General features: G+C 44.9%; 10 protein-coding genes and 1 non-coding gene across 11 annotated transcripts; 7 read left to right on the top strand and 4 right to left on the bottom strand.

The window, feature by feature from the left end:
- Window positions 1-311: 311 nt before the first annotated feature.
- Window positions 312-2,381, top strand: MSC2 (LALA0S12e02608g1_1; the record flags this gene model as incomplete). Its single annotated transcript, XM_022775013.1, has 1 exon — window positions 312-2,381. The coding sequence occupies one exon, from the start codon at window positions 312-314 to the stop codon at window positions 2,379-2,381; it is 2,070 nt and encodes a 689-aa protein (XP_022630803.1).
- Window positions 2,382-2,461: 80 nt separating this feature from the next.
- Window positions 2,462-4,351, bottom strand: TOP3 (LALA0S12e02586g1_1; the record flags this gene model as incomplete). Its single annotated transcript, XM_022775012.1, has 1 exon — window positions 2,462-4,351. The coding sequence occupies one exon, from the start codon at window positions 4,349-4,351 to the stop codon at window positions 2,462-2,464; it is 1,890 nt and encodes a 629-aa protein (XP_022630802.1).
- A 394-nt stretch (window positions 4,352-4,745) lies between these two features.
- On the top strand, window positions 4,746-7,268 carry LALA0_S12e02564g (LALA0S12e02564g1_1; the record flags this gene model as incomplete). Its single annotated transcript, XM_022775010.1, has 1 exon — window positions 4,746-7,268. The coding sequence occupies one exon, from the start codon at window positions 4,746-4,748 to the stop codon at window positions 7,266-7,268; it is 2,523 nt and encodes an 840-aa protein (XP_022630801.1).
- A 675-nt stretch (window positions 7,269-7,943) lies between these two features.
- On the bottom strand, window positions 7,944-10,199 carry UME6 (LALA0S12e02542g1_1; the record flags this gene model as incomplete). Its single annotated transcript, XM_022775009.1, has 1 exon — window positions 7,944-10,199. One exon carries the CDS (start codon window positions 10,197-10,199, stop codon window positions 7,944-7,946), a length of 2,256 nt encoding a protein of 751 aa, XP_022630800.1.
- A 1,978-nt stretch (window positions 10,200-12,177) lies between these two features.
- Window positions 12,178-13,755, top strand: LALA0_S12e02520g (LALA0S12e02520g1_1; the record flags this gene model as incomplete). The annotated part of the gene is made up of 1 exon (XM_022775008.1): window positions 12,178-13,755. The coding sequence occupies one exon, from the start codon at window positions 12,178-12,180 to the stop codon at window positions 13,753-13,755; it is 1,578 nt and encodes a 525-aa protein (XP_022630799.1).
- Window positions 13,756-14,373: 618 nt separating this feature from the next.
- Window positions 14,374-15,762, top strand: BNA5 (LALA0S12e02498g1_1; the record flags this gene model as incomplete). Its single annotated transcript, XM_022775007.1, has 1 exon — window positions 14,374-15,762. One exon carries the CDS (start codon window positions 14,374-14,376, stop codon window positions 15,760-15,762), a length of 1,389 nt encoding a protein of 462 aa, XP_022630798.1.
- Window positions 15,763-15,871: 109 nt separating this feature from the next.
- Window positions 15,872-19,144, bottom strand: LALA0_S12e02476g (LALA0S12e02476g1_1; the record flags this gene model as incomplete). Its single annotated transcript, XM_022774999.1, has 1 exon — window positions 15,872-19,144. The coding sequence occupies one exon, from the start codon at window positions 19,142-19,144 to the stop codon at window positions 15,872-15,874; it is 3,273 nt and encodes a 1,090-aa protein (XP_022630797.1).
- Window positions 19,145-20,290: 1,146 nt separating this feature from the next.
- Window positions 20,291-21,292, bottom strand: LALA0_S12e02454g (LALA0S12e02454g1_1; the record flags this gene model as incomplete). Its single annotated transcript, XM_022774988.1, has 1 exon — window positions 20,291-21,292. The coding sequence occupies one exon, from the start codon at window positions 21,290-21,292 to the stop codon at window positions 20,291-20,293; it is 1,002 nt and encodes a 333-aa protein (XP_022630796.1).
- Window positions 21,293-23,909: 2,617 nt separating this feature from the next.
- Window positions 23,910-26,036, top strand: MSS4 (LALA0S12e02432g1_1; the record flags this gene model as incomplete). The annotated part of the gene is made up of 1 exon (XM_022774977.1): window positions 23,910-26,036. One exon carries the CDS (start codon window positions 23,910-23,912, stop codon window positions 26,034-26,036), a length of 2,127 nt encoding a protein of 708 aa, XP_022630795.1.
- Window positions 26,037-26,618: 582 nt separating this feature from the next.
- On the top strand, window positions 26,619-26,855 carry CPP2 (LALA0S12e02410g1_1; the record flags this gene model as incomplete). Its single annotated transcript, XM_022774966.1, has 1 exon — window positions 26,619-26,855. The coding sequence occupies one exon, from the start codon at window positions 26,619-26,621 to the stop codon at window positions 26,853-26,855; it is 237 nt and encodes a 78-aa protein (XP_022630794.1).
- A 335-nt stretch (window positions 26,856-27,190) lies between these two features.
- LALA0_S12e02388r lies at window positions 27,191-27,326 on the top strand. The gene is made up of 2 exons: window positions 27,191-27,228; window positions 27,290-27,326. It is a non-coding gene; the product is annotated as a tRNA-Ile (tRNA).
- The last annotated feature ends 475 nt before the right edge of the window (window positions 27,327-27,801 follow it).

Below are 27,801 nucleotides of genomic sequence, written 5' to 3'. Positions count from 1 at the left end.
TCGATTTGAAATTTCCAAGTTTTATTGCCAAAGCTGGCAACAACACAAACTCGAGAAGCGCTTGACAATCCCACTTTGTTCTCACACCTTTCATCGATATTCCAGGGACCTTCGGGCAAGCACGACTTCACGAAATGCGATGACAGTTTAGAATCAAATGATCCAATTTCAAGATCGTTATGTACGCACCCATCAACTATCCATGTCACTACCTCTCAGGTCTCATGCTCCAGTTCTTGAACCAAATACCTTCTTTGACACATCAGCTATAGTTTAAAAGCCATCAAGTTTCTTGCTTTGCATTTATCCACATGGGCATCGACGATGTGCTTTCCCGGATTCCAGTTATACTCTCGTATCCGACGGTGCTGTTGAGCAGTAATTTGATCGTGACCAGAAGTGGTAAGAATGCTAGTGAATCGGCTGGATTTGGATTTACAGAGCTTCTTATAGAGCAATTAATTACCCCTCTACTGTGTGCTTCAGCTGTTGCCGCTTTGGGTGGTGCTTTGGGTACAATAGAGCGGCTGAATTCGGTTTTTGGACTAGCTTTCGTGAGTCTCTCACTAAATTCGCTATTGGGACATATTCAAACGTCTGTGCTATCTGCTCTCTTGTTGCAATTACTTTGTGGAGTAAATTCTTTCGATGGCCTATATGCAGTGCTTCCCATTTTGAGCTTATTCACTGACTACTTAAGAAGCACATCCTACCTCAAGACAATTGCAAGCTATCTTGTAATATTAATGACTCTCTACCTGAAAGATGTCAAATTTCTAGGTTTAGACATTATGCGTGGAAAGCAGTTAAGACCTGTTCATTTTGCCACTTTTTCTGTGATTCTGGTAGCTTTTTTGCACATAGTGGTGACTGATCACTTTGAAATTTTACCTAACATGGATCAATCGGGTCTAGAGATACAATATTCAATGATGTTTGTTTATTTCGGGTGTCTCGCGCTGCTATTTGTTAGTTGGAAGGAAATTTGGCGGGAAGCTAGTTTGACAAGTGCACGGAGAGTTTTGAGCTCCAATTACATCCCGCCGATCTTGGGACTCGCAGCAATGGTGTTGCAATTCATATCGTCTAACACTTTGCCCTCTGCTCTTGCTGCAGATACGACGCTTTTGCTGTTTATTGTGGTCAGCGGCGTCGTGTCATTCAAAACCTGTCAATATACTGGAACAGATCATCTCGACAATGGCACACCCTTGTGCGAAGAACAGGATCATGACAGTTGTGAAAACCATAACCATTCTCATAGCCATGACCATGCTCATTCCCATGGACATAATCATACTCATCAGCACAACCGCAGTAATTCGAGCACTAATGGGAGCTCATCAGATAACTCCAAGCTATTCCTTCAACTTGCCACGAACCCAGAGACAAGGACTATTTTTTCGTTCCTTCTACTCAACACTGCCTTCATGTTCGTGCAATTACTCTACTCGTTCCGCTCCAAGTCACTTGGGCTACTGTCAGATTCCTTACACATGGCATTGGACTGCCTTTCACTTTTGCTCGGACTGGTTGCCGGCATCTTGTCTAAAAGGCCAGCAAGCGACACATTCCCTTTTGCTCTTGGCTACCTTGAAACTTTAGCGGGTTTCACTAATGGCGTGCTGTTGATTGGCATCGTCTCTGGTATTTTAGTTGAGGCCATTGATAGAATTTCCAACCCCACTACTTTGCTGGAAACAACTGAGCTTCTGGTAGTATCATTCCTGGGACTGCTGGTGAATCTTGTAGGGCTTTTCGCGTTCGATCATGGTGGACATGGTCACGATGGTAGCAATGAAAATATGCGAGGTATCTTTCTGCATATCATGGCTGATACACTTGGTTCCGTAGGTGTCGTCATATCTACCTTGTTGACCAAATTATTTGGTTCTCAGATTTTCGACCCCATAGCTTCGATATTCATTGCTGTTTTGATCCTTTTGAGCTCCATACCTCTAATCAAGTCTACCACAGCAAGCATACTACTCAAGCTGAATGACAAGCAAGCGAGTAACCTCAAAAGCGCACTGAATCAAATTTCCATGACCCCGGGCATCACTGGCTATACCACTCCACGGTTTTGGCCCTTAACGTCATCTGCTTCGCACGGAGGACACTCGCATTCCCATAGTCATTCTCATTCGGAAAGTAGTGAAAAGTCAGGCAGTGACCATGGATGCGAAAGCGAAAATTTACAAACTCTCATCGGCTACATTCACGTCCAGTACGTGGATGGGGAGAACTCCGCGATAATAAAGAAACGAGTGGAGAAAATCCTCAGTGACGCGAGCATCAAAGCTTGGGTGCAGGTAGAACCAAAAGAATCTGTATGCTGGTGCCGATCTTTTGCTGTTTCTGACGCGCCCGCTCTTCCCTGATTTCTTCCAAGCACGAGCCTACCGCAGACTTGTTCATTTCCTGCACATATCTAGTTCAATATCTGTTTAGCATATAAAAATTACATTATCGACTTGATATCGGTATATGTTTCGATAAGCTTGTTCTGCCTTGTATTGGTCAAGCCATAGTAGTCTTGGTACTTGGTGATAAAATCATTCACGACCTCGTTCCTGTTTTTAAGACCGTCACATATCAATTTCAGGTCAATCTCCATTTGGCGTCGAAGAAATGGTTTGGCAAAAGAATCTTCTAAACCGATAGCCTCGAACCCATGAACTAAAGAGACTCCTAACGTTGTTGGAATAAGATACGTTTGTTTGTTAAGTTTTTTCTTCTTGATATAATCTCTTTGCTGTATTTTCTCAATATGTTCGGCAATCGTAGCATCAGTACCTATTCCATTTGCATCCATTAGCAAAATTAACTCACTTTCAGTCATCTGGTTGGGTGGAGAAGTTTGACCATCTTTCATCAGATAGGATGACAATTCAACGCTTTGCCCAACATTCAAATTCGGAAGCTCCTGAGTGGAATCCCACTTCATGTAAACGTAAACGTCAAGAAAGTTTCTCTCGAGTACAACAATGCCGTTGGCGTTGAAAAACTCAGGGCCCCATTGTAATGTCATTGTGGTGGAATGTCCCTTACCATCTTCGGAGCAACACGCCAAAAAATGTCGGGTGACATATTCATATACCTTCTTTTGGTTTTCGTCGTCTAATCCAGCACCTGCGCTTACAATCGGGTGAATAGGAGGGTGGGCTTTATCATCATGTTTTCCGGACCTAGGCCATTGGAATCGATTCGGGCCTTCGTCATTGAGCAAATTTCCAGCATATGTACCCCAGCGATTATCTGATGTTTGTTGCTGTACCAGCGCTCGCAGATCCATCGCTTGTGGGAAATTGTCAGTTTCGGTCCTGGGGTATGATATGTAACCCTTCTGGTACAGTTTCTCGGCTGCTTCTAGCGAGACTTTGGCGCTCATTTTGAAATACCGGGAGCAATTTTTTTGTAGCTCCACTGTCGTTAGCGGGAAGGGCCGATATTTCGAGGTTGGTTTCGATTTTAGGTTAACCACCTTGGCAAGGTTTCGCGAGCTTTCGATGCACAGTTCGTAGATCACTGCTACGGCAAGACGATCAAAAAGATGGCCTCTTTCCCACTGAAATGTGGTCTTATTGGAACCGGTGGAGAGCGTGAGAACAAGATACCAAAATTCTTCAGATACGAACTTCCGGATTCTTTCAAACCGGTCGACGACGAATCCGAGCGTGGGAAATTGGCACGTACCGTACGAAATAATTGGCCGCTGTTGGTTAGGCTTGGGCCCCCCCAAATCACGTTCGATCTTGGATCCTAACAGTTCTGTCAAGAACCGCGTAAAAGCCACCCCGGATCTCAAATCGACCTCCATCCGGGTCCGAACCGCGTCTACAGCACGCTGGTCCAGTCGGTTTGGGTTTCGAGCTGCATTCAGAATGTGGCGACTTTCTAAATGCGAAAATGTGGCCCGATACACATTGTTGCGAAGCGCGCCGTTCGCTTGTAATGCTGTTTGGACGATCTCCCACCCGATATATTCTCCCTCCCGATCGCAATCCGTCCAAATCATCAAAAAGTCTGCATTGCGACTTTCCCGCTTGATATTGCTGGCCATTTTCTCCTGGTCCTTTGTGCGTATATCCACGATGGGAGCATCGAAGACCTGTGGAATGGGGCATTTGCCCCATCCATGCGCCTGATCCAGGTCCAACCCCGTCAGGTGGCCGGCCACCGACGTCATTGTCACCTCGCTCGACCCTGCAAACGCAAAATCAAAGCTAAAATCATAGTTTTTTATATACTTGCTGGGACTATCACGTCTAGATGAATTTCCACCGCTCAAAATCCCAGCGACAGCTTTTGCAATGGAGTTTTTTTCTGCAACACACAGCACCCGCGGCATTAGCCGCCAAATACACTATATACACTATACAAACCAAGTAAATCCCCCCACGATCTTTCTTTCTATCTTCTTTCAAAGAACAGGCGATGAGCTTGCTGTATTTATACATTTTTCATTTATTGTATGCAAGTGTCACTAAAATGTTATCGTGACATAAACAGTGAAAAATTTATGAATCAAGTATAAAAGCGTCAAGAAAGCGATGAGGTAACGTAACTCATACGAAATGTTTTAAAAAGCTGCGTAAACAGGTTAACAAAACCACTTTTTGTCGACTGTGAGTCAGCAGGGGTAGCTTCAACATCGAAGTGTGTACATATGTAAAAAAATCCGGTTTTAACGCTACCAACTTCGATCTATAAGCGAAAAACTATAAAGAATCACGACGAAGCCTATGTCGAACGCTGAAGCCGGAGAAGTGCCGCAGATGGCGATGCATTTCAAAAAATATCAAGAGCAAGTCAGTGGGATTCTACAGACGTACGCCACGGTTCAGGACGATGCTCTTTTGAGCGGGTTTTTGACATTTGCGCACTCAAAGTGCATCAAGTATGTGGACGAAGCAGCAGCAACGGCTCAAAATAACGTGGAACCAGAACTGGCACAGCGTGTAATGGACTGCTGCTGGAAAAATGTGCACTATCCGGTCCTGAAATGGTTCCAATTGTGGCGACAGCATTTGCTGACAGTCAAAGTGGACCAAAAACCGCGGATTGTGGAATTGCGCAAAATGAACGCAAAGCTCACGAAATTCTTCAAAATTATCCATAAGTTCTACTATGGGCTTTTGGAAAAGCTCACGGCTGAGTTTGACCTCCATGCCATCATCCCGGAGCCTCTCCTGCGGCAGTTAAACGTGCAGCCGCAAGCCAAGCCCGCGGCAGCTGCTGTCGCCGCTACAGAGAGGCCTGTTTTGCACAAAGACGACCCTAGGGCCGTTTCGATGATGTTTCTGATCCACGGGTGTCTGCTCAATTTGGGATCCTGCCACCGCTATAAAAGCATGTGCGAAAAGCCCCAGCATACTACTAACGGAGCGCCAAATGTAGCCCACTTCAAAAAATCAATGCGGTACTTTGATCTAGCAACTTTGGTACTTCCCTCGGTAGGAGAACTTTATTTGCAAGAAGGCTTGGTCTACGTTCATTTAAAGAACTACGGTTCCTCAACCTATTCTTTCGCAAGAAGTGCTCTTTCGCGCCTTCCAAGTAGTGCAGGTTTTGGAAATTTCATGAATTCTGTGTGCGAACGCAATAGCAAGATCTTCAATGAGATAGTGGAAAGTTTCCACGCTGTTCACAAACAGGCCACGAGGGGTCAAATCGTCAATCGTGAAATCATTGAAATTTATTTCTTGGTTTTGTTCGGTTCAAAATTCTCACCAGCGTTGTGGATCGGTAACGATCAAAAAAACCTCATCAGTGAAGTCATGCTCTCTCATGTACAACAGGAAGTTATGCATAAGACTGCAACGAGGTACTCGAAAAACCTGCAGTTGATTTTCCAGAATTTAATTTTGATTATAGCTGGTTTCGACATTCTCAAAACGCTCAATCGTAAGAGCCCGGACTTGCCCCAAGCACAAGCGAATGAAGCCAAGTACCTTGAGTTTGCCATGGACTACATCAGCAATTTTATCAGCAGTGCTGTTACCGCAGAATTAACAAATGAGAAAGAATGGATGTACCTCGCATTTGTTCGTGTTACCGAGTGTTGGCTAATGGCAAACAAGACTGTACTCCATTTTGCTCATAGAAACATCAACTTCTGTGAGGCAATGATGCACTTAATGAACGCCATTCAAGAGAGAACCGGTTGTCGTGAACTGGAAAGCGGTTCAAATCATAGACCTCACCGCCCTTACTATTTTGAAGAGGACGTCACTTTGAGAGAATTCAAACCGCTGAAATACTCCTTATCCGATTTCAAGGATTCTGACCTTTTCAACGCGGACGATGCCTCAAAGGCTTTAATCGGAATGGTAGACAAAAAGCTTTCTAAAAAAGAAGAACACGCGTTGCGACTCAGTGCTATCGCGGTTTCGGGTAAGAAATTCTTGTTGAAGAATTCTTGCGGGATCCAACTTATGGACAAGAAGTTTGTCAGATCGGCCATTAGGACGGGTGCAGCGCAACGCTTGAATCATAGATCCGATGGTGCACTAAAGGCCTTAAGTGGCCCTGTTTTATTTTCGCGCAACAACGAATCCGAGACTTCGGTGGCTTCGTCTGCGAAATTAGGTGGATACAGCGGTTCTTCGGTACCCCTTGCGCCTGCAACTTTGGAGGTGAGACCAAGTATGGAATTCACCAACCGCAACTCAGCAGAGGTCAAAAGTTCATCTTCCGTCTCCGCTATGAAGCCTTTGCAAGTTTTGACCGGTAAATCCGATGCCTCTACAAGCTTACATTCAAGCTCTCCCTCCCCTTCCGTTGGTGAATCGAATCTAAAAATCGCACCTACACCCTCTCACGAAATGCCCCATATGCCTTCTGGAAGCATGATCAACGGTATGGTCTCCGCTCCTTCCATTCGTGCTCCCCCGGGGATTCCAGTGGTGAACCCGATGCTAGATTCTCATGTGATGAGTCAACACAGCAATCCTGCTTTTCAAATGTCCCCATCGAACTCACCTCAAGTTCAATTGGGCCCGCGCGCTCATCCATCAGCACCAATGGTTGCTGCACCTACACATGATACTCGTCAGACCTACGAGGTTCCATATTACGTCAATGGACCGCAACCAATGATGAACAACCCTTACATGCAGTATTGGCCCCCTGCTTACCAACCAGTGGCCTATAATCTTCGTCAGCCAGGTCAAGGTATGCCTCTCGCTCAGCAAGCAGCCTACGTGCCACAAGCGGGACCACAGAACCAAGCATATCCAGGGAACTATGCTTGTCCACAGTATTAATACTTGTTGAAGACTACCAGACGTTCACGTTGCGAAATTAGGTTTCTCGTGCTCAGAGGCCATATCTTACCCAAGTCGATCTAGGGTAAGGATATATGTTGAGCTTATTTGGGAAGTGATGGTGCCAGCATTGTTTCTAAATGATACCGGCATCATGACACGCAAGATTCCAAGAGAGCTCCGAAGCTCAATAAAAGGAGTAAACTTCCTGTCTATGATTGGTAGAGCACCATGGAGAAATTGCAGCTTTTTCATGCACAGTTTTCTAAACACTGCATTGCAGTTTTGTTTTACCGCAACCCGAAAACCTTACATCAAATTGAATTTTACTTTACTGTCTTTCCAAATTTGCGGCGCTCCTTGCTCAGTCAGCGAATAAGTTCATCAAGAAGAAAGCTTCCAGTTGTATGTTTACAAGGAACCTGCAACTGCTGGCCAGGTGAAAGGCATTAAGTGATTACTTCTGCAATCAGGGCATCCTGGGTATTAGCATTCAAGATCTCAGTTCAATACAGAATAGGCCTTTGTTGAAGCTAATTTTATTTTGCCTGGTATTTTGTGAATCCTATAAGCTTGATTTTACTTTTGTCTCACGCAATTTCGTGTGTTTGTATATTGTCATTAGAACCGAAGTCTAGTATATATCGTCAAGGATGTGTGAAATTGAAGAAATGTTCAGGGCCTCCTTCTCATTGCCATGCGCTTTGCCTCTTTGGTCTTCTTCTTTATTTCTTCTAACTTTTCATTTTTCTTGACGGGATCTGATATGAACTCTGGTTTGGTGTGGTCGTAGAAACATTGCAGATTGAGACGCATGCAATTATGGCAACTTGGTTTTTCCTCGGTACATTTTTTCTTACGCAACCTGCAAATCCAGCATCCGCTTCTCGATCTCGAACCCGCTGCGTTTTTCCTCCGTACTTTGCTAGTTTTTGGCGAGGTGGGTGGGGACAACGTTGGATCTTTACCATCCCAATGAAGGTCTTTTGTTTCTTCTTTGACGGTCTTATCGCCTCGTTTTTTGCCCAAAAGTTTTGCAGCTGAAAGTAAAGACGTGACTGTGGATGCAGAAGAAGTCGAAGAATGACGTGAAGTACGCGTGCTCGGATTCAAATCTTCTACTTTGGTGGAATGGCGACGCTTAAAATTTGAGGATGGTGCAGATTGACGTCGAGTGACCCGTTTCCTCATCCCACTTTTGTTCCAGCTGATTTTATCCGTAGCGGGTCCAGATCCTTCTTCGTAGGATTCGTCTTCAGTATCATCCTCTATTACTGCACTTTCATCGCTTTCATTGGGTTCGTATTCGCGTTGATGAATGCGAATTATTGGCCGCATATGGTGTCTAAAGCTAGCAGATCCAGGGCGACTAGAGACGTTTGGTTCGTCATGATGTTCGTAAGGTGACGACCGCATCTTGGTCATAATAGCTGCTGCGGCACCTGCAGCTGCAAACTCATCATCGGATCGAGCGGATGACGACGACCCAAAATGGTCCGAACGCGGTGGGATTGCATTAGGATCGAGTAACAGACGTGAACGTACATCGTCGAACTTGGATTTGATGCGTCCTGGTTGTGTTCTGGGCGGTGGCACCACGACAGTTGACGCAGACGGTGGATGAAGTGGGTTGCTCGCCCTTGAGCGACCATTATTCCCACCACGATTGTGTAAGTCTTTTCCGTGGCGATGGTCTAATTTCTGGTCATTACCATGATTGTGGAGTTCATTGTCGTTTACGCCATTGTTGTTATTGTTGCCATTGTCACTTCCGTTCCCATTATTGTTGTTGTCATTGCTGAAGGCCCCACTCTCGTTTTCATCATTTCCTAGTCCCTGGAATGCCGGAGATGAACTTAATTGCTCGCGGGACCGTAAAGTGTAAACGTCTTCACCTCGGGAGTTCAGTAATGACGAAATGTCGATCTTGTTATGATCCACCAATGATACATGCGGATCAGTTGCCATTTGGTGTGTATTGAAGCTCAGCCGATGTGGTGTCAAAAATGTCCTATTGTTGTTGGTGACCGGCAGCAGCGGAGTGCCAACACCACTGCGACTACTGCTACTGACACCACTAAAACTGCTGGCACCACGTAGCGGTAATTTATCGAATTTACCCGCACCAGCACCGCCGCTAGGAAGTGAGTTGCGGGACGCAGAAGTAGCAAAAACGTTGCGTCCGGTTAAGATCGAATTGGGCGAAGCGGCATGACTACGATGACGAGGTTCATTGGGAATTTTCGGCAGGGTTAGGAGCGTGGTGATATGCGGTAGTTGTACAGAAGTTTCCGTTGTAGATGGTGTAGAACCTGTATGATTCTTGTTAGTATTGTCATTGACATCGCGTGGTGTCTGGGTGTCCGGACGCGGGTTTGACCCGCTGTCAGTGCCGTCCACAATGACCGCGGCTCCTATTGCCGCCGCACTACTAGTACCGTCCACAGTGATCTTTCTGACATGCGGTTTTGGTGATGTGGAGGACACTGACGACTCCTGACCTGGGTTAGAAACAACAGAACCACCAAATCCAGAGTATTCCGCAGGATGGGTAGCCACTGTGCTTTCAGTACTGTAAGCGTGGTCTAGTCGTGGAGTTGTTCCGGTCATTGACGGGACTCCCGGTGTTGTTGTGGTTATTGTCGACGACGATAACGGTGCAATATTGGGGTCTTTGTCGTCGTGGATCAGTGGCGGCTTGGCGGCAGAGACCGCCGGTTCGTCCGGTTCGGGGGTGTTTTGCGGTGCAGAAGTTGGCTTTGCAGTCTCCAAATCGTCGTTTTCATGCGCTAATTGCTGAACCGTGGTTCGCGTAGTGTCAGCGGCAACAGTGGACGTAACGGGAGCGTTTGAACGCGCATTTTGCGCGTTCAAATGCTCAGACGTGTCGGCCACGTCGTGACGCGTGTGTAGCTCGGTTCCAACCGGCATATTTGGTGGTGTGAAGTGTGTTAACGTGCGGTTTTTTGTGTTAAAAATGGCGTGTGCGGCAAAAGCAGATATATAATAATGGTTTTAGATTATTATAGTTTTTGGGAAAAGTGGTATTTATTTTAAACTGGGCATTAATTATGAGCCCCTGGTGTCACCTCGTATGGAGTGATATAGGAACACAGCAGTAGAGAGATATGTGGATTGTAGTGATACGATGAGATGGTGGCTATCATCTGAAGCACCAGCGTGCTACGGGGAGTGTGTGTAAAGAAACGGAGTGGGAAGAAGAAAAGTGACACAATAAAAAAATGTTTCGTACGACGTGATGGGTGGAAAGACCTCAAGTTACCCAAAACTTCAAGATGAAGAAACGTTGTGAGTGTGAGCTCGCGCTCCTTGGTGTGAGAGGATAGTGAGGGCCAGTGAATCAGAGACACAAAACAGGAGAAGGTGTCACAATAGCTCGTGTCACGTGACGTAGACGAAGTTAAGGTTACACTGTTTCGACACTTCAAAAGCTTGAAGTGCAGGTCGATATAGGTTCCGATGCTTGTAGTTGTAGTAGTTTTAGTAGTTCTCACTCTCTAAGACTCGATGTGGGAGGAGAATGGCATATAGAGTAAATTTGTATGCGATAATTTCGTATACTATGACCCTGGTGCTTTCCCAGTTTTGTGCGTAACAGCTTACAAGCAAAAGTCGGAGTTTGCTCGTGGGACTAGTATTTGAGAGTAGCTAAGTACCTGGGGTTACAATAGGAGATATTTGCAATTCGGAAGTTTGTGGAAGAAATATGGTTTTGTGGTGTGGTGTGTGGGTTTATCTGGGGTCTTTCTATTGGAAAGACATGCCTTGGTGGCCAGGGAGGAAGAGAAGAGCGTAGCTTGCCAAAGAGGAAGAGAAGACTTACCTTTATGGCCATGGTTATGGGAAAGAAGAGGAAGAGAATAAGATGTTGGGACAAGCGATCATGTGACTTTTCGAGAAAGATGGAAAGCAGCGTGGTGGGGCGGCGTAAAGGCGTAAAGGCGTTGAAAGGCGTTGAAAGGCGTTGAAAGGCGTTGAAAGAATACGGACATGTGTGAATATGCGCAATTCGAATGAATATGTTCGATTCGAATGAATATGCTCAATTCTTATATCAAACTGTATTCATCACACGGGATGGCAACTTTGAAGACAAACACACACTCGTTGAAAAGAGCCTGGGCGAAATAAACAAGCCCGATCATTAATCGAATCACATAGCGAACCCATTTCCAATGCGATCAACGCTTCGCTAGTTGTCCATCAAATCACGTTATACGGTGGAGTTGAATAAATATCACAAGAATAGATCACCGTCACCACCACGACAAGAACATTATCCAAGCGAAGAGTTACGGATTGGTGGATCTGGAAAAACACGCAATAGCCTTGTCATTCACAATCATGGATGCATCTCCGCAATTTGCGCCCAAGAATAACATATACATAAATATTTAGGACCACCTTGCTTAGTAGCTACAAACTTCCGAAAGCTGACCTTTCAACAATCCAGGAACAACCTACAAAACTGTGGAAATGCTGAATACGAGACTTATGTTCCCTACACGTTTTTTCGTACCTAAAAGGCAACTTTTCCGCACCCGGAGATTAAGGAGATAATGAACTATAGTTGCGAATGACGTGAAATAAATTCTCAAGCCCAGTCTCGGTAGTCTCGGTCTTCTTCCAAGGTTTCTCCCCGCTCATTCCCGCAGTTCCACCGCACTTACAAGCCGTTTATCATCGCTCCTTTGTTCGTGGTTTGTTCGAGTATTCACTGTTAAGCAAACTACACCTACATCAAGGCATCAAGCTGTACGAGTCATCATCGAAGCGCTCTTTGACTAAGATTACTTGCTATAAAAGAACAATTTACAACGTTCAGCCGTAATAGAAAGCAATGTCGAGAGACTCCTAGCTGGTAATCCATTCGGAATACAATTCGAGAATGTACTTTGATTCATACCAAAATACTTTTGCAGTTGACGTTCTGGAGTCTCTTGGGTTGGTCAAATTAGAAAATTATGGCGTGCCAGCGTCAGTGGAAAATATGGATTTAGAAGATGAACCCGAGGATTGCGCTTCGGGTAAAAAATTGGAGGCTCAAGACCAAACAGATCAGTATTTGGTCGAATTTAGTGGCAGACTCGATCCGGAACATCCACACAATTGGCCCACCATCAAACGATTTGTCGTCGTATGCAATGTGATGCTTCTAACCTGCGTCACATACATGGGGACGTCATTTTACACCCCGGGACAAGCATTGATACAAGACGAATTCCATGTAGGACATGAACTCGGGACACTGAACTTGTCGTTATACATTTTGGGATTTGGACTAGGCCCACTGGTGTTCGGACCACTTTCCGAACTTGTTGCGTTTGGACGTCAACCGCTGTTCATCGGAACTTTGTTCATCTACATGCTACTGCACATGGGGTGTGCTTTGGTGAAAAACATAACCGGTCTGTTGATTCTTCGGTTTCTAGCCGGAGTTTTTTGCTCTCCTTCATTGACTAACGGTGCTGCGTCTGTTGCGGACGTTGTAAAGCCGCAGCATGTTCCCATAGTACTTGGTTTGTGGTCGATTGGTGCACTAGCAGGCCCTGCTACGGGCCCTTTGCTTGGAGCCGCAATGCTTGTTGCCAAAAATTGGCGATACATGTTCTGGCTGATGATGTGGATTAGTGCTGCTACGTTGCTATCAATGGTCTTCTTCTTCCCAGAGACAAATGAAGATACAATCTTGTATCGGAGATGCCGAAGAATCAGAAAGGCTACCGGTAATAACAATTACTACACTTTAAAGTCCAAGGAAGAGGAGAAACTTTCCTGGAGAGATATCATGGTCACGACGTTGTACCGGCCGTTCGAAATCATTGCCCGAGAGCCGATCGTGGTGGCTTTAAACTTGTACCACGCGGTAGAATACGGTGTATTTTACTTGTTTTTCGAAGCGTTTCCCATCGTTTTTAACCAAGTGTATCATTTCACACCGGTGCAATTGGGGTTGGCATATCTTGGGTTCTGTGTTGGATGCGTCACCGCTTATGGGGTTGCCATGCTATTTTTCAGGTTTTATGCTTCCAAGCGAGTCGCCAACAACACTTTCGTACCGGAAACGCACTTGATCTTGACAATATGGGTGTGTTGGACACTACCTTGCTCGCTGTTTCTATTTGGATGGGCTGCATCCGTTCATTGGATTATACCCGTCATCACAGAAGTGATTTTCATTGTCGGCCAGTTCAATGTTTTCCAATCGGTCTTCTCCTACATGGCCATGTCTTATCCGAAATACACGGCTTCGGTATTTGCTGGTAATAATGTGTGTCGTGCAATCTTCGCATGTGTATTCCCTCTGTTTGGAAAAGCGATGTACGACAATTTGGCCATCAAAGGATATCCTGTGGCCTGGGGGTCGTCTCTGGTGGGATTTTTATGTTTGGCGCTTGCACTTGTCCCATTCGTTCTATACAGATATGGTGCCCACTTACGGAGCAAATCTAGGTTTGCTCAATGAAATGTAATGAATAGGTCTGACTGTGAGAGGATTCCAGGATTCAATAACCTTGCTGATCCGCAATCAGACAATACCTTCACTTAAGAAGACTCGTCAGATGATAAAGATAGAACATATTCCATTATAAACATACCATGCTGCCTTGCTTACTTATGACGAAGAGACGACTAAACATCGTATTGTGCCTGCTGCCATTCTAATCGCTCACGGCACCAGTAGGACCCAACGTTATACCTATTCTCTAATCATTGGGCTGATAAATCTTTTGTCCCAATCTCATTGCAGTTTTGAGCCTAGTCGATGCCATTAGCGTGCAGAATAAGATTTCGTTTTCGCTGTCACCTCGATGACATTTGAGTATTTCAACTAAAACTACAACCATACATAAAGGAGGATTCCAGCTCCCGGAGAGGTTTCTAACAAAGATGGTACATCATTCCATATATAGCGATTCAAACCGAACCTAGAACTCGAAGTTGTGGTACCTTTTATATACCCGTTTAATCATTCTTGGTTGTATTTCAAGAATACATAGGTTATTAAACGATATATATTGAAATTGTTCATGCTCATCGCCTCAAATCTTACTGAAATCACAGTCAATTCAGATCAGTAAACATGGAAAGAGCTATTTCTCTGGACCATCGATACCCTGCCACTCACCGTGATGCTTTCTGTATTCCCAGCTATGGATCAATGGGCTTGAAAAGCGATGGAGCGAATCAATCGGATTACTCAACTGTCACTTACCTCTGTGGAAACTCTTTAGGATGCATGCCTAAATCAACAAGAAATGCGATTAACAAAGAACTGGATGCATGGGCCGATCGTGCAGTGGAATCCCATTTCCGGCATTCTGGAGAACAACAAGGACTCACTTCTTGGATGGACATCGATTTGCCGTTATCCAATCTGCTTCCCTCATTAGTAGGTGGCTTGGAGTCCGAAGTAGCCGTAATGGGATCGCTTACGGCAAATTTGAACTCTCTGATGGCATCGTTTTACCGTCCCACTTCTTCAAAATTCAAAATTCTGTGCGAAAAAGGTGCATTCCCATCGGACTTTTATGCTTTGTACAATCAATGTGCACTGCACAAAGTTGATCCAGAAGAAGCTCTCATAAGGTTGGAGGTTCGTGAAGGAGAATCCTATTTACGTACGGACGATATTATCAGAGCGATTAGCGATAATCATGAAGAACTCGCTCTGGTTTGCTTGCCGGGCGTCCAATACTACTCAGGCCAGTGGTTCGACATGGAGAAAATTACCAAGTTCGCCCACCAGTTCAAAGACGTTGTGGTTGGATGGGATCTGGCACATGCGGTAGGTAACGTTCCATTAGCGTTACATGACTGGGGCGTAGATTTCGCATGTTGGTGCTCTTACAAGTACCTCAATTCCGGTCCTGGGGCAATAGCAGGTATATTTGTGCATGAGAAGCATAGCCAGGTTGGGTCATCGGATAATGGTCGTTATTTACCACGTATGGCCGGATGGTGGGGCAACAACAGAGAGAGAAGATTCCAAATGAAGGAAGTTTTTGAACCGATTTCAGGAGCTTTAGGATTTCGTCAATCTAACCCCAGCGTGATCGACGTTGTTGCATTGAAGTCATCACTCGAGATTATTCAAGATTTCGGTGGAATTAATGCGTTGAGAGAAAGATCGTTGCTACTAACGAACTACCTTGTCGAACTTCTAACGGCATTGCCAAATTATCACCAAAAATTGCCAAAGAATACCTCAACCGCAGGTTTTACCATCCTCACCCCATTGGCGGAGAAAGAACGAGGCGCTCAATTATCTTTATTGTTTTTCCCACATCATGACGATCGTAAACTCGACACAATGGAAAGAGTCTTTGATTACTTGAACGAACGAGGTGTGATAGTCGATGAGCGCCGTCCAGACGTGATAAGGATTGCACCTGTGCCCCTCTACAACACTTTCCAAGACGTTTGGAGGGCCGTGACGCTGCTCAACGAAGCTATAAAATCGATTGCATAACTTAAATCTAAAAGCTAGTGTGATATCAAAATGAATTATTGATCTAAACGTTGTGATTAGTGAAGTGTGCTTAACCGGATCTCGGTAATTATATAAGTGAAATTCTATCTTACGACTTCATCAGCACATTCGTAGTGTTAACGGATGTCGAAGTTGAATATGAACTGTTGTATTTCTCGAACGGATCATGGACACGTTTGCTCTCCAAATCCTTCTCGGGGTTGCTGGCACGGTCTTGGTTGTTGTAATAAACTCTCTTGAAGTACTTGTAAAGTTCAGCGCCAGCCCAAAATAGGATTGTAAATGCAACAGCAACTCCCCATTCATAGCCGATTCCAGAGTGCTTGAAGACATCATGATTGATCACAGGAATGTACACTACAGGGAATACTGAGACGAAGCCAAGAACCACCGACCAGAACAAGAATTGGTTAGACCAAACATCTCTCATCCATTGTGTATAAGGTGTATCTGTTTCCGGTTGCATTTTGAAAAATGATCTTCTCAAGTCGATAACTTCCCAGGCAAGGACTAAAGCGCACCATGTCATTGTGGCAAATGCTGCAGCACGGCCGCGAAAAACAAAATGACAGCTTTCAGTAAATTTGTTGTTGCAATTGATACCCAATTCTCCTTCGCCCTTACCATAAACAACACTCACGAAGCAAGCTAGACAGCAAGCGGCCATCCACACACCATAGACAAACATGTCAGAAATTATTTCCCAGGTGAAGATACCTGCTTTAGAATCTTTTGGTGGTTTTTCCATGATATCAGGCAAAGGCTTTTCCAAACCAAGACCCATGGCTGGGAAGCATGACGTCACTACAATAATCCACAACACTTCCACAGGCGAGAGGGGAAATACTGATAAATGATGCTGGTCTAAGAAAGCGAGACCGATCATCAGATAAAGGGCCTGAGCTACATTCTCTGCTAGCAGTTGTAGGACGAACTTTTGAATATTGTCAGTCATTCTACGGCCCTCCTCGACAGCGTTAAGAATTGATGCGAAATTGTCGTCACTCAAGACTATGTCAGAGGCATCTTTCGCAACGTCAGATCCGTTGATACCCATCGCGATTCCAACATTGGCGATCTTCAAACTTGGTGAGTCATTGACACCGTCACCGGTCATCGCACAGAACTTTTCGCGGCGGTGGAGACTATCGATCATTTTCACTTTAGTGGCTGGACTGCAACGGGCAATAACCAGTGGTAAAACAGGTAAGGCGTCAATTTCATCGTCCGCAAGCTGGTCAAATTGAGTAGCAGTCATGATCATCGCATCCACCACCTCTTTTGGGTAGTGGTACATATTACGGGGTAAGATTCCAACTTCTTGGGCAATTGCCTTGGCAGTTCCTGGGAAGTCACCCGTGAGCATATGCACGTTGATTCCTGCTTTATGGAACTTTTTGACCGCGCCAGCAGTCTCTTCTCTTGGTGGATCATAAATACCGACTAGACCCTGGAAAATCAAGTCGCTTTCCACAAAGTCCCGGTCCTTGGTTAACTTGGACCCGAGCTCTAGAGCTTCCTTTTCGGTGAAGCTTTTTGTTGCAAATGCAAGTACTCTCAACCCTTCAGAAGACAATATTTCAACATTCTTATAAACTTCTTCTTTATCAGCTTCGGTCATGGTCATTGGATTGCTCTCAACGCTATCGTGGGAAGGAAGCCAGTGTGTGCAACAGTTCAGAACGCGTTCAAAGGCACCTTTGGTGAAAACACGATATTCGTTATTTTCTCTAGTGCTTGAATAAATGGCCGACATTCTCTTGACCGAGGAGTCAAAGGGGTATTCAGCGATATGCTTGTAGTCAGCATCCGCATTGAAGTCAGCCTTTTCATTTTCTATCTCATTCGATTGCCCTTCTAACGTAAGCAATGGCCTGGGAAGATCCAATCTGTGAGCGAATACCTGGATGGCTATTTCAGTAGGATCCCCGTGAGCTTTCCATTCTCGAGTTTCGGAATCCTGATAAACCTGGGCGATGTTTGCCAGGGTCGCTGTTTTGAGCCAATTAGCAAAAAGTCTTGGATTTATTTCATTAGGAAGCGTTTCCTTTAAGTAGTTATCTTTGAAGCCTTGAATTATACCCACGTCTTCGCTGCTGTTGTGGCGGTACTCATTAGGTGAGAATCTGGGGATCAGTTGAGTAGCACCAGATAAAGGATTGAAAGGCTCATTAGAATTTGTGACCAAAACTGTACCAAAAGAAGGTACCCAAACCTGTTTGACGATCATACGGCCTTGAGTCAAAGTACCAGTCTTGTCAGAGCAGACGTCGTTGACAGAGCCTAAAGCTTCGAGTGAGTCCAGTTTGCGGACCACCACATTTCTGGTTGCCATAATTTTCGCGCCAACCGACATGGTGATGGTCAATACTACCACCAAAGACGAAGGAATCATAGAAAGTGCAACACAAATGGCGTAAATGGCAACCTCTTTGTTGACATGGTACTTTTGAGTGGCCATAACAACAATGGCGAAAAGAACTGCCACGAAGAAAAGTATGACAGCCAATTTCGAAAGTTTGCGATGCAGAGGCGTACCGGTGGTCGTTCCGAGGAAGGAACCGACAGTGGTTTTAAAGGTGATTAGGGTGTTCTGCGCAAAAGATTTGTTCTCATCTTTGGAAACTAGCGAGTTATCACCCTGTAGACTCTTTGCGATTTTACCGATCTCGGTGTTGAGACCGGTTTGTACAACTATACCGGTAGCTCTACCTTTGGAGACCGTGGAGCTGGCGAATGCCAAGTTCAGACGATCTCCGACAGGAGTGTCTTGTGTTGCAGGGTAGACCTGTGTGGCGTCTTTGGCGATAGGCAATGATTCGCCAGTAAGTAAAGCTTCGTCAGTCTCGAAATTTACACATTCCACGAGCCTCAGATCAGCAGGGATGGTATCACCGGCTTTGATGATACAGATATCGCCTGGAACCAATTCTTTGCTGGGAATTATTTCGTCATTGCCGTCGCGTATTATGTGGGCAGATGGAGTGCTGAGACTTTTTAGTGAGTTCATGGTCTTGGACGCCTTGTATTCTTGGTAAGTGCCGATTGCAACGTTGATGAAGACAACAAAGGCAATGACACCTCCGGAAATCCAATCTCGAACCGCAAGAGTGATCACCATGCAGATGAACAGCACCAGAATCATGGCGTTACAGATTTGGTGCAACAAGATCGCTTTGAAGTCTATTTTGGAGTCATCGCCCAACGAATTTTCTCCGTATCGCGCTCGAATTTCGGGAACTTGGGCGTCGCTGTGTAGTCCTGAATTCACGTTTGTGGTCAGCGCTGCGGCCACATCGTGAACTGAAAGTGTGTGAAACGGTTGCTGGGTTTCCTGCTGTGAAGAGGTGGCAGCCAACATTGTCTTTCTAAATACGCCAGGATGCCTATGCGATGATATATTCGAAAACTGAAAAACAATAAAATGATAACTGTATAATTTATAATAGCCAGGGAAAACGAACGGGTAACTGGAATAGGTGGACGAACTGAACCTGGCAATATATCTCCTATTGTTATCTGGAGTTCTGTTTGAATAGAGAGCAAGAATAACCACTACAAAAGATGTATTTTTATACTGGGTTACACATGAGATCCTTTTCCCAACTGCCAAATCCTCCTTCCTTATATACGTTTTTTGGCGGTAGAAATTAGGGGTGGACCCTTCGGAAGACATCGCCCGAGAGAGCTCCGCGGGCCACACAATATGAAGTAGGGTCCCATAGACACTGATGCGGCTGTTTCTGAGATATAAGTGCCAGCGGGGGCGTAGCATTTCCCGCTGCGCATCTTTCTACGAATAGATGGCTTACATATGCACGCTTATGTAAGTAGGCGCCTGAAAGGGTCACGTAATAGGATCTTTTTTATATGCGTCCAAAGAACAATATGACGTAATCGTGAACTTCTTTTGCATGATAACGGAAGGGGCTCGAGGGGTAATTTGCGGGGATAAGTTTCGGGATCGCAATGTTCGGAGCAGAGGAGGTGGGGGGAGAAGTGGGGAGACGAAGAAGAGTGGCATGTAATGAAGTTTTGAACATCGAGGGTTGTTAAGTTTGCCAGACGGTATACACTGCGTGTTTCAGAGACCGTTGTGGTCGGGTGTTTCGTGGTGTAATTAGCTCCTCCACTCCACGTGGCACGCCGTATCATATTTACACCCCGAATAGAAGCCGTAGATGAGGCTGAGCTGTTGTCGTGACAACGGGGTTCTGGAATAATTGATAAGGGTCCTTAGAATTCTTCGTGGACAATGCATTGCATAAATTAGGTATTATGTAAGCACTCTGTAAAAGTAATCTCAAACGCCGAACGTTATAACGAAGATCTACTGATCTAATACATTGTGTCTTTATCCGATGCTAATGGAACAGAGAATTGTACACACAGTTTCTATACGTCCTAGTGCTTGATGCGTATAGTGTCTAAAACAGCAGTTGTGGCATCTTCAGACACACCATGTGTCTCGAGGTATGTCTTCTTCTCGGTAGTTGCTCCTCTCTCTCTAGGTTCCCACTTCGTTCAGTAGAGACATAGCAGTGCTCACGTCCATCACGGCCAACCCTACTATCTTGCACAGGGTGACCTGTCTTTTCTCGTTGATCTGAACGGTAGGAACCTGGGTCGAGTCTTCTAACTTGCCCAGCTCCAATAGCTGTTCTGGCACTACTTGGGCGTCTATCAACTCGCCCGCCTCTGCAAGTGTGTGCTCCGCGGAATCCACCAGAATCTTAGCGTCCTGGGCCTTGAACTCTTCGACAAGTGCAGTGTCACATTCGTGCATGTGGCTTTTGTAACTGCCAATCAGAGAAATGTAGGTGTAGCTGGGGCCCAAGGGCGACTCGAGGTCCTTTTTCAGGATAGCAGGCGATGTGGAGGGCACACATCCGAAAATAATGTCGCTCTGCGACACCGCCTTGGAAATCTCAGTGTTGTCGCTGAGCGGGATCTGGTTTACAGTCAAGCCTGCAATCCATTTTTGCAGCAAAGAAGTATCCATGGGCGTCTTTCTATGTGCAAAATTGACAGTAATGTTTTTGCCTTCTAGAAGCTTGGAGCATATATATGCATGCCAAAACGCTTGCAGTCCAGTCCCGAAGACCGTAACTATCACAGTTTGTCCAAAAAGAGGCAGTTGACGCACGAGACCGATGCAGCTGGTCATCGCCGTCCTGACACCGGTCAGTTCCTTCACCTCCGCCACGCCTTTCAAGATGCCCGATTTGGGATCCGTGACTATCACTGAACCTTCAAATCCAGTGCCCGCTGCTGCATTGTAACCCATGGTCTTCACACCACAGTAGATGTCGTCCAGAACTGGCATCACGAAATGAATGGTGCTGCCATCCGGGATAGGTTCTACAATCCTAGGAGGCACAATACCTGGGTTTTGAGAGTATCGTTTTAGCGCAGTGTGCAATTGACCAATATATTTGGTCCATTGGGTGCGAGACGCTCCTAGAAGGAGCTCTCGAACTTGCGAATTACTGAGGGTTTTGAATTTCATGATGAACTTCGAGAAATTGAGGTAAGCGTTATTGCAGAGCCACCAGATTTTTGGTTCAACGATGTAGTAGTGGTAGCAGTAGTAGTAGTTGTCGAGATAGTCGTCGTCTCGAATTGTAAAGATAAGCTTTCTCGATAAGCTTAACTTCATTCGGCAAGTGCGGGTAATGGATCGGAGTTCAAAATAAACCGCTTCCCTTCACATCTTCGGCTTCGGTGGTTGCAACTGGCTTTCGAGCTACGCATCTTGCGTAGAGCCGTTGGGGAATCTATAGCGATGATTGCCACGACATTGTGGATAGCTTTTTTTGGTCAACTGTTGAGTAACCGGTGGTTCGATTGCTGAGCTGTTACCAAGTTTAGAGTGTCTAGACATGTCTGAAAAGTATGCGTAAGATTCAGGGTCCCTCGTTTATTTATTATTTTTGAGACCATGCAACGAAGACATAGCTGCATTTTATAGACATAGAATGATAATCACGGTACGATAATGGCATATTGAGATGCAATAACAGAGCCGTTATCGAGACTAAAACAGAAAGTTTGCGAAGGAAAGTCACTAAATAGTATTAGGAAGCTTTGACATTGTAGAGATCGGGGTTTTCTATACATTAAAGAAGGAACGGTTCTGGGACTGTCCATTCGTATTCTTAACGTCTGAGTTAATTGATTCGGAAGATCATCACGTGACGTGTTCTTTTGACAATGCACTGCGTTCTTGACAGCCCATCCGTGAATGTATTCTCAAAATTCTATGCTGGAAATCAACGTAATTTCGAACCTTGTGTACAAAAGTTTTTCTCTGCTTCCATGCTACATTCTTAGAGTTTTGTAGGACTATGGGATGATTGGCTGCGTAATTGTGATTTTTTTACCAGAGTCCAGCGACGGATACGGTGGAGAGTGATAATCAAAATAGGTAACGGAGACGCATAAGCACCAGAATGAGCTTTAAAGGGTCTTTAATGGTGAAGAACTAGGTCACAATCTGAGACTAGAGTCGTTTTCAAGGACTCACCTGGAAAAGAGTAAAAATGATGCAGTATTACTATGCCTGGACGTGGCCTGAGTACAAACGCTGTCAATGTCGAGGCTATTACAGATGCAAAGAAGAATGGTGTTTTTACTAAGGACACTCGTACAAAACCAATGGGCTTCTTAACGTTTGCACGATTGAATCATTCGAATTATTATGCGTCATCAACGAAGCAGAGTTGAATGCTTAACGTAATAGCTTGGCTTAATTTAGGACTTCACGCTAAATACAGCGAGCAAGATTCATTCTCATGAAACTATTTCAAAGTCATCTTGATCGTTTTTACTTAACAGAAAAGGCTCTATGCGCTCAGTCATGTCAGATTCGTCACCAAGTGCTCTCCGGCACGTGATGTGATGACAGCGACAAAACAAGTAAGGAAGTCGTTCAACTACAAGATGCTGAAATTCTAATGAACATAGCGTCAAGAGCACAGAATTCGGTTTTTTTCTAAAGCAGTCTGCTTTGTTATCATTCTACTCAAATTCAGTTTTGTCAACTTCACCGGGTGAGACGATCTCAGAATTGCACAAAAGGGTATGGTATAACCAATCTACCTTTCATCTATACAGCTCAATATAGCACAAAAAGGTGTGCCATTCAACTAGGTAAAAAGAGAGTTGAAGTACACCTACAAAAAAAAAGCATTATCAAGATGGGAACGGCTTTCGTAACAAGACTCTCCTCAAACCCACTCTGAGTCTCACAAGTAATACATAATATTTTGTACTAGTAGACCAAAGGAAAATGAGCTCATACGATTGTGCCCGTAATAAAGACCAAGACTACGATCATTGATTCTCCCCCGGTAGTGTCAAAAGCCCTGGAATATCTCGATATGCGCCAACGTTGATTTCCCATTTCATGCGGTACAAAGCTTTTTCAACTTTAAAACCCTAATTCCTTCATACAACTGGGTGATATTTTTGTATGTAAAGACCCATGTATTTGAACCCTCTGCTGCTCCCAACTCAGCAACCTTAGCTGAATGTAACGGTTGAATTCGAAACATTAACTTCACAAGACAACGACACACTCGTGTAGAGCGATACAAAACACCATTGATGAGATATGTCAAAGGCTTCTTCGTACGATACCATTACCATTAAGAGCGCTTTACTAGCTGTTCCTATTGTTGATAAATTTCTAAACCCCAACGCCCCATTTCCAACTTTTGAAAAGACCTTCACAAATCTTCCGGTTTGTGAAATACACTTCAATTGTTCTCAACAGATACCAAGAGCCAAGCACACAAACATTGTCGATAAAATAATCATCAGATTAACTACAATGCTTTTAAAACAGTATCCATTCTTCCACCATAGCCTTTAAACTGAAATTTCACCTCGCAGAGCTTATCACGTGACCATCAAAATACTCCCTTTGCATTATATAATTATATATTTTTTTTCTACCCGTAGGCTAAAATGATGAATTAGAAATAAATTACTCTATTTTAACCAACATTCCATTCGATTTCACACAAAATACAAGAACAAAACCAACGCTTTATTGGACCCACAACGCGGTCTACGAGAAGGCTGAGCGTGCTAGCAAAGTGTACACAAGAAGCTGAGAGACCATGTCGCTGGCGTTGCAAGAGGAGCTTGTACCGGGTCGAGACACGAGTTCAGACTCACCAAGATCGTCACAGGAGCAACGGTGCTACTCATCGCCAACGTCCGTGGAAAGCTACAACAAGAAGCAGGCAGGGCGGGAAATGCTGGAACATGCCGTAGATCCGCTGGACGGGTCTGTACCGCCAAGATTACATCCATTGCCCAAAGGAAGTATCGGCCCGTCCAATGCTTCGTCATTGCTGGGCGAGACGTGGCACAAATTCAAGCTGGATAATGAGAAAAAAGTAGCTGCGGCAGGCTCCGCAGATGTGGCGCACGACCCACACGACCCACACGACCTACACGATACTCAAGAGCGTGAAAGCGTGCTGGATCGTAACAGTGTAATAGAAAACGGATCTTTCATTCAGGGTCTAGACGATGAAAAAGTGCTACTTAACGGCGTGACGTCGCGTAGAAAACCTTCCAGAAGATCAACTCAGGACTCAAACCACTCGCTCCGTCAATTCCCATTCGATTCGGGCAAGCATGCCAAAATCGTGCCTGCTCCTTCTCCCACGGAAGAATCACCGGAATCAGGCGTTGTCACGGCACAGGCGAATCAAGCGGTTAATGCAGAGCATGAAGACGCTGAAATAGAAGAGATAGCCACCCTTTTGCGGGATTCGCATTCACGTGCCACCTCCGTTCACTCTTTTAACGTTAGTCACAGACCGGGCCCTGTGAATGATGGCTCTTTGAAACGCTCAGAATCTGCTACGGCTGAAATTAAGAAAATGCGCGAAGCGTTGTTGCAAAAACGAGAAATGCGCAAGAAACAGCAAAATTTTTTGGACGACGACAGAGTACTGATAGGGAATAAAGTCAGCGAAGGACACGTTAATTTCACCATCGCTTACAATATGCTTACGGGAATCAGGGTAGCAGTATCTCGATGTTCTGGCATCATGAAACCACTCACCCCACGCGATTTTCGCCAAACCAAAAAATTGGCATTTGACTTTCACAGAAATGAGCTCACCCCGAGCTCTCAATACGCATTCAAGTTCAAGGACTACTGTCCCGAGGTATTCAGGGAATTGCGGGCGCTGTTTGGTCTCGACCCTGCCGATTACTTGATGTCTCTAACGTCCAAGTACATTCTTAGCGAACTTAACTCGCCGGGGAAAAGCGGGTCGTTCTTCTACTTCAGCAGAGACTACAAATACATCATCAAGACCATTCATCATGCAGAGCATTTGCATCTAAGGAGAACTTTGAGGGAGTATTACACCCATATAAAGGAAAATCCAGATACCCTAGTTTCTCAATTTTACGGTCTGCATCGAGTCAAAATGCCAATCTCTTTCAAAAGTAAAATCAAACATCGAAAAATCTATTTCCTGGTGATGAACAATTTGTTCCCGCCTCATTTGGAAATACACACAACTTTTGATTTGAAAGGCTCTACTTGGGGGCGGTACACAAAAGTAAATGATTCGGAGTCTTCAGACCAAGATGAAACCCATAGGCCGGTATTAAAGGATCTGAATTGGTTACAAGAGCAGCGCAACATACGCTTTGGTCCTCTGAAAAAGAAAAAGTTTCTACAACAGCTCGAAAAAGATGTGGATCTACTTACGCGCTTGAATATCATGGATTACTCACTTCTGCTGGGCATCCACGATATGGAGAAGGGCAATGACCTCATTGACGAACGCAATGTTTTGGCCAAATTCAGCCCCTATCAAAGCGAGCTCCAGGAGGTGAAGCGTAAATCAATGGCAGACCAACAAGTGCGCCAAAAATCGACCGTTGCGGTACGGCATTTTTTCCAGCAGGACGAAGGGGGGATTCGTGCGTCGGACCAATTCAACAACGACCTGAACACTATCTACTATGTGGGAATCATCGATTGTTTGACGAATTATTCTTTGCTAAAGAAATTGGAAACTTTTTGGCGCGGTTTGAGCCACGATTTGAAGGTGATTAGCGCTGTACCTCCACGAGACTATGGTGACCGATTTTATGACTTCATGGAAGCGTCGGTCAATAGGGTTCCTCAAAAGAGATACAAGGACAATCCTGATGCCATGAACTTCAGTGACAACCCTGCAATTGAGGTGATGAATGACAGAGTTGAAAATTGACACTGTGGATCCAAAAAAAAAGCGGAACAAACCGCGAAGGGTGTAGACAAACTCAGGATCTCTAGGGTCGTTGTCCCGCATTAACCCAAAATTCATAACATAATTAATAGAATCGCAGAATTAGATTTCGCTTACAGAAACTAGAATCGCGCCTTGTGGAGGGGGCCCTTATGAAGTTGGACTGGAAACTTAAACGACGCATTGGAGAAAAGTGATACATAATTTGGATAAAGTGATCCAGTTTTTTACACGATAGTTGAAAGTTGTGATTGGAAGGAGCCTTGGTTAGCTGCTTTTTCGTCTATTCCTCCCCGCTTGACGATCCAACCTCAAATGATCGAGACTTGTGTCCCATTATGGTGCAATGGCCATTGTCAGCTATGAATAGCTCAAATTGTCGTTTGCTGCGCCAGATATCAGCCTCGAACCCTCTTGATTAGGGTAACGCCAAGAACAAAGTTTGGAAGAATCAACCGTATGCAATGAAATAAAAGCATGTTTCTATTTTGAAGAAACCATCAATTGACTTGACAGCGACAGTATTCCTAGCTCAACCACCAGCTAGCAGCGGCCTCTACCACCATGAACAACCAGCAAGGCTATTACCAACAAGGCCCACCACAACAAGGCTACTACCAGCAGCAGGGTCCTCCACAGCAGGGCTACTATCAGCAGCAGGGTCCCCCACAAGGTGGGTATTACCAGCAACAGCAGCCCATGTACCAGCAACAGGCCCCTCAAAAAGAAGAGGCAGGCTGCTGTCAGTGGTGTATGGGAGCACTGTGTTGTTGCTGTCTGCTGGAGTTGTGTTGCAATTAAATAGGCACACACTTGCTATGTGAAATAAGGCACTAAAGGAAAAATGACTTCTAACGTGTAGAAGCGATTTCGGACTGCTCTTTAGGTTAGCACTCTGTAGAGTCATTAGTATGTACTCTAAGAAAACGTCACTTCGGTGGGCGACGAAACGAAGAAAAATCGAATCGATTTCTGTGGTCTATGGAGAAGACACACCTGTAGGTACCTGTAGGGATTGCACACTCTCGCAATGCTTCTTTTAGACGAACCACTCAACCCACAATGCTTCTATTAGATGAATGTAGCCATTCTGGTTGGCACTTATACCTGTTTGTCCAGCCACTACTTTCGAAAATGCTCGTGTAGCTCAGTGGTTAGAGCTTCGTGCTTATAGATACATTCGGTTCTCCGAAGTCTTCTGTGAAAGTACGGCCGCTAAAAACGGCCTTTAAAGCAACGCGACCGTCGTGGGTTCGAACCCCACCTCGAGCACTTTCCATCATTTTTTATTTTTTTAAAGCCTTGAACTTGAATTCAAGCCATGAAGCTTGTGCTAACGCGGATGTCCTAAGCAGCAGCGATAAGCGAATTTCAACTTTTCTACATCTGCGAGACCCTCAAAACCGACTGCGTCAGGAATCAATAGACTTTACCCACTTTTCCTTTTTTCGTTACTGAGTAACTGCAACGAAAACGTCTTTCAAAGAGATCTGTATTCTCCATTATCTGGAGATCCCCATCTAAAGCCTCTCAATCGTGAGCTTTCCTTCCTTAAGTCTTGTTCCTGGCACCGAGACGGTTTCGAGTCATACTATACGTCTGTGACGCTCATTTTTTCAAGTCTCTAATTTTCAAATACTCAATGTCCATGTTGAGATCGATGAGCTGTAAAGGTCAACTTACAATTCACCTTACACTTCTTTCAACACCGTTCTCTCAATCCAGAACCTTTAGTTGTTCAAGTTTT

The sequence above is a fragment of the Lachancea lanzarotensis genome, scaffold LALA0S12 (assembly GCF_000938715.1).
Source record: "Lachancea lanzarotensis genome assembly LALA0, scaffold LALA0S12, whole genome shotgun sequence".
Lineage (NCBI taxonomy): Eukaryota > Fungi > Ascomycota > Saccharomycetes > Saccharomycetales > Saccharomycetaceae > Lachancea > Lachancea lanzarotensis.
Note: the sequence above shows the minus strand (reverse complement) of the source record. Positions and strands in the feature narration are given on the sequence as shown.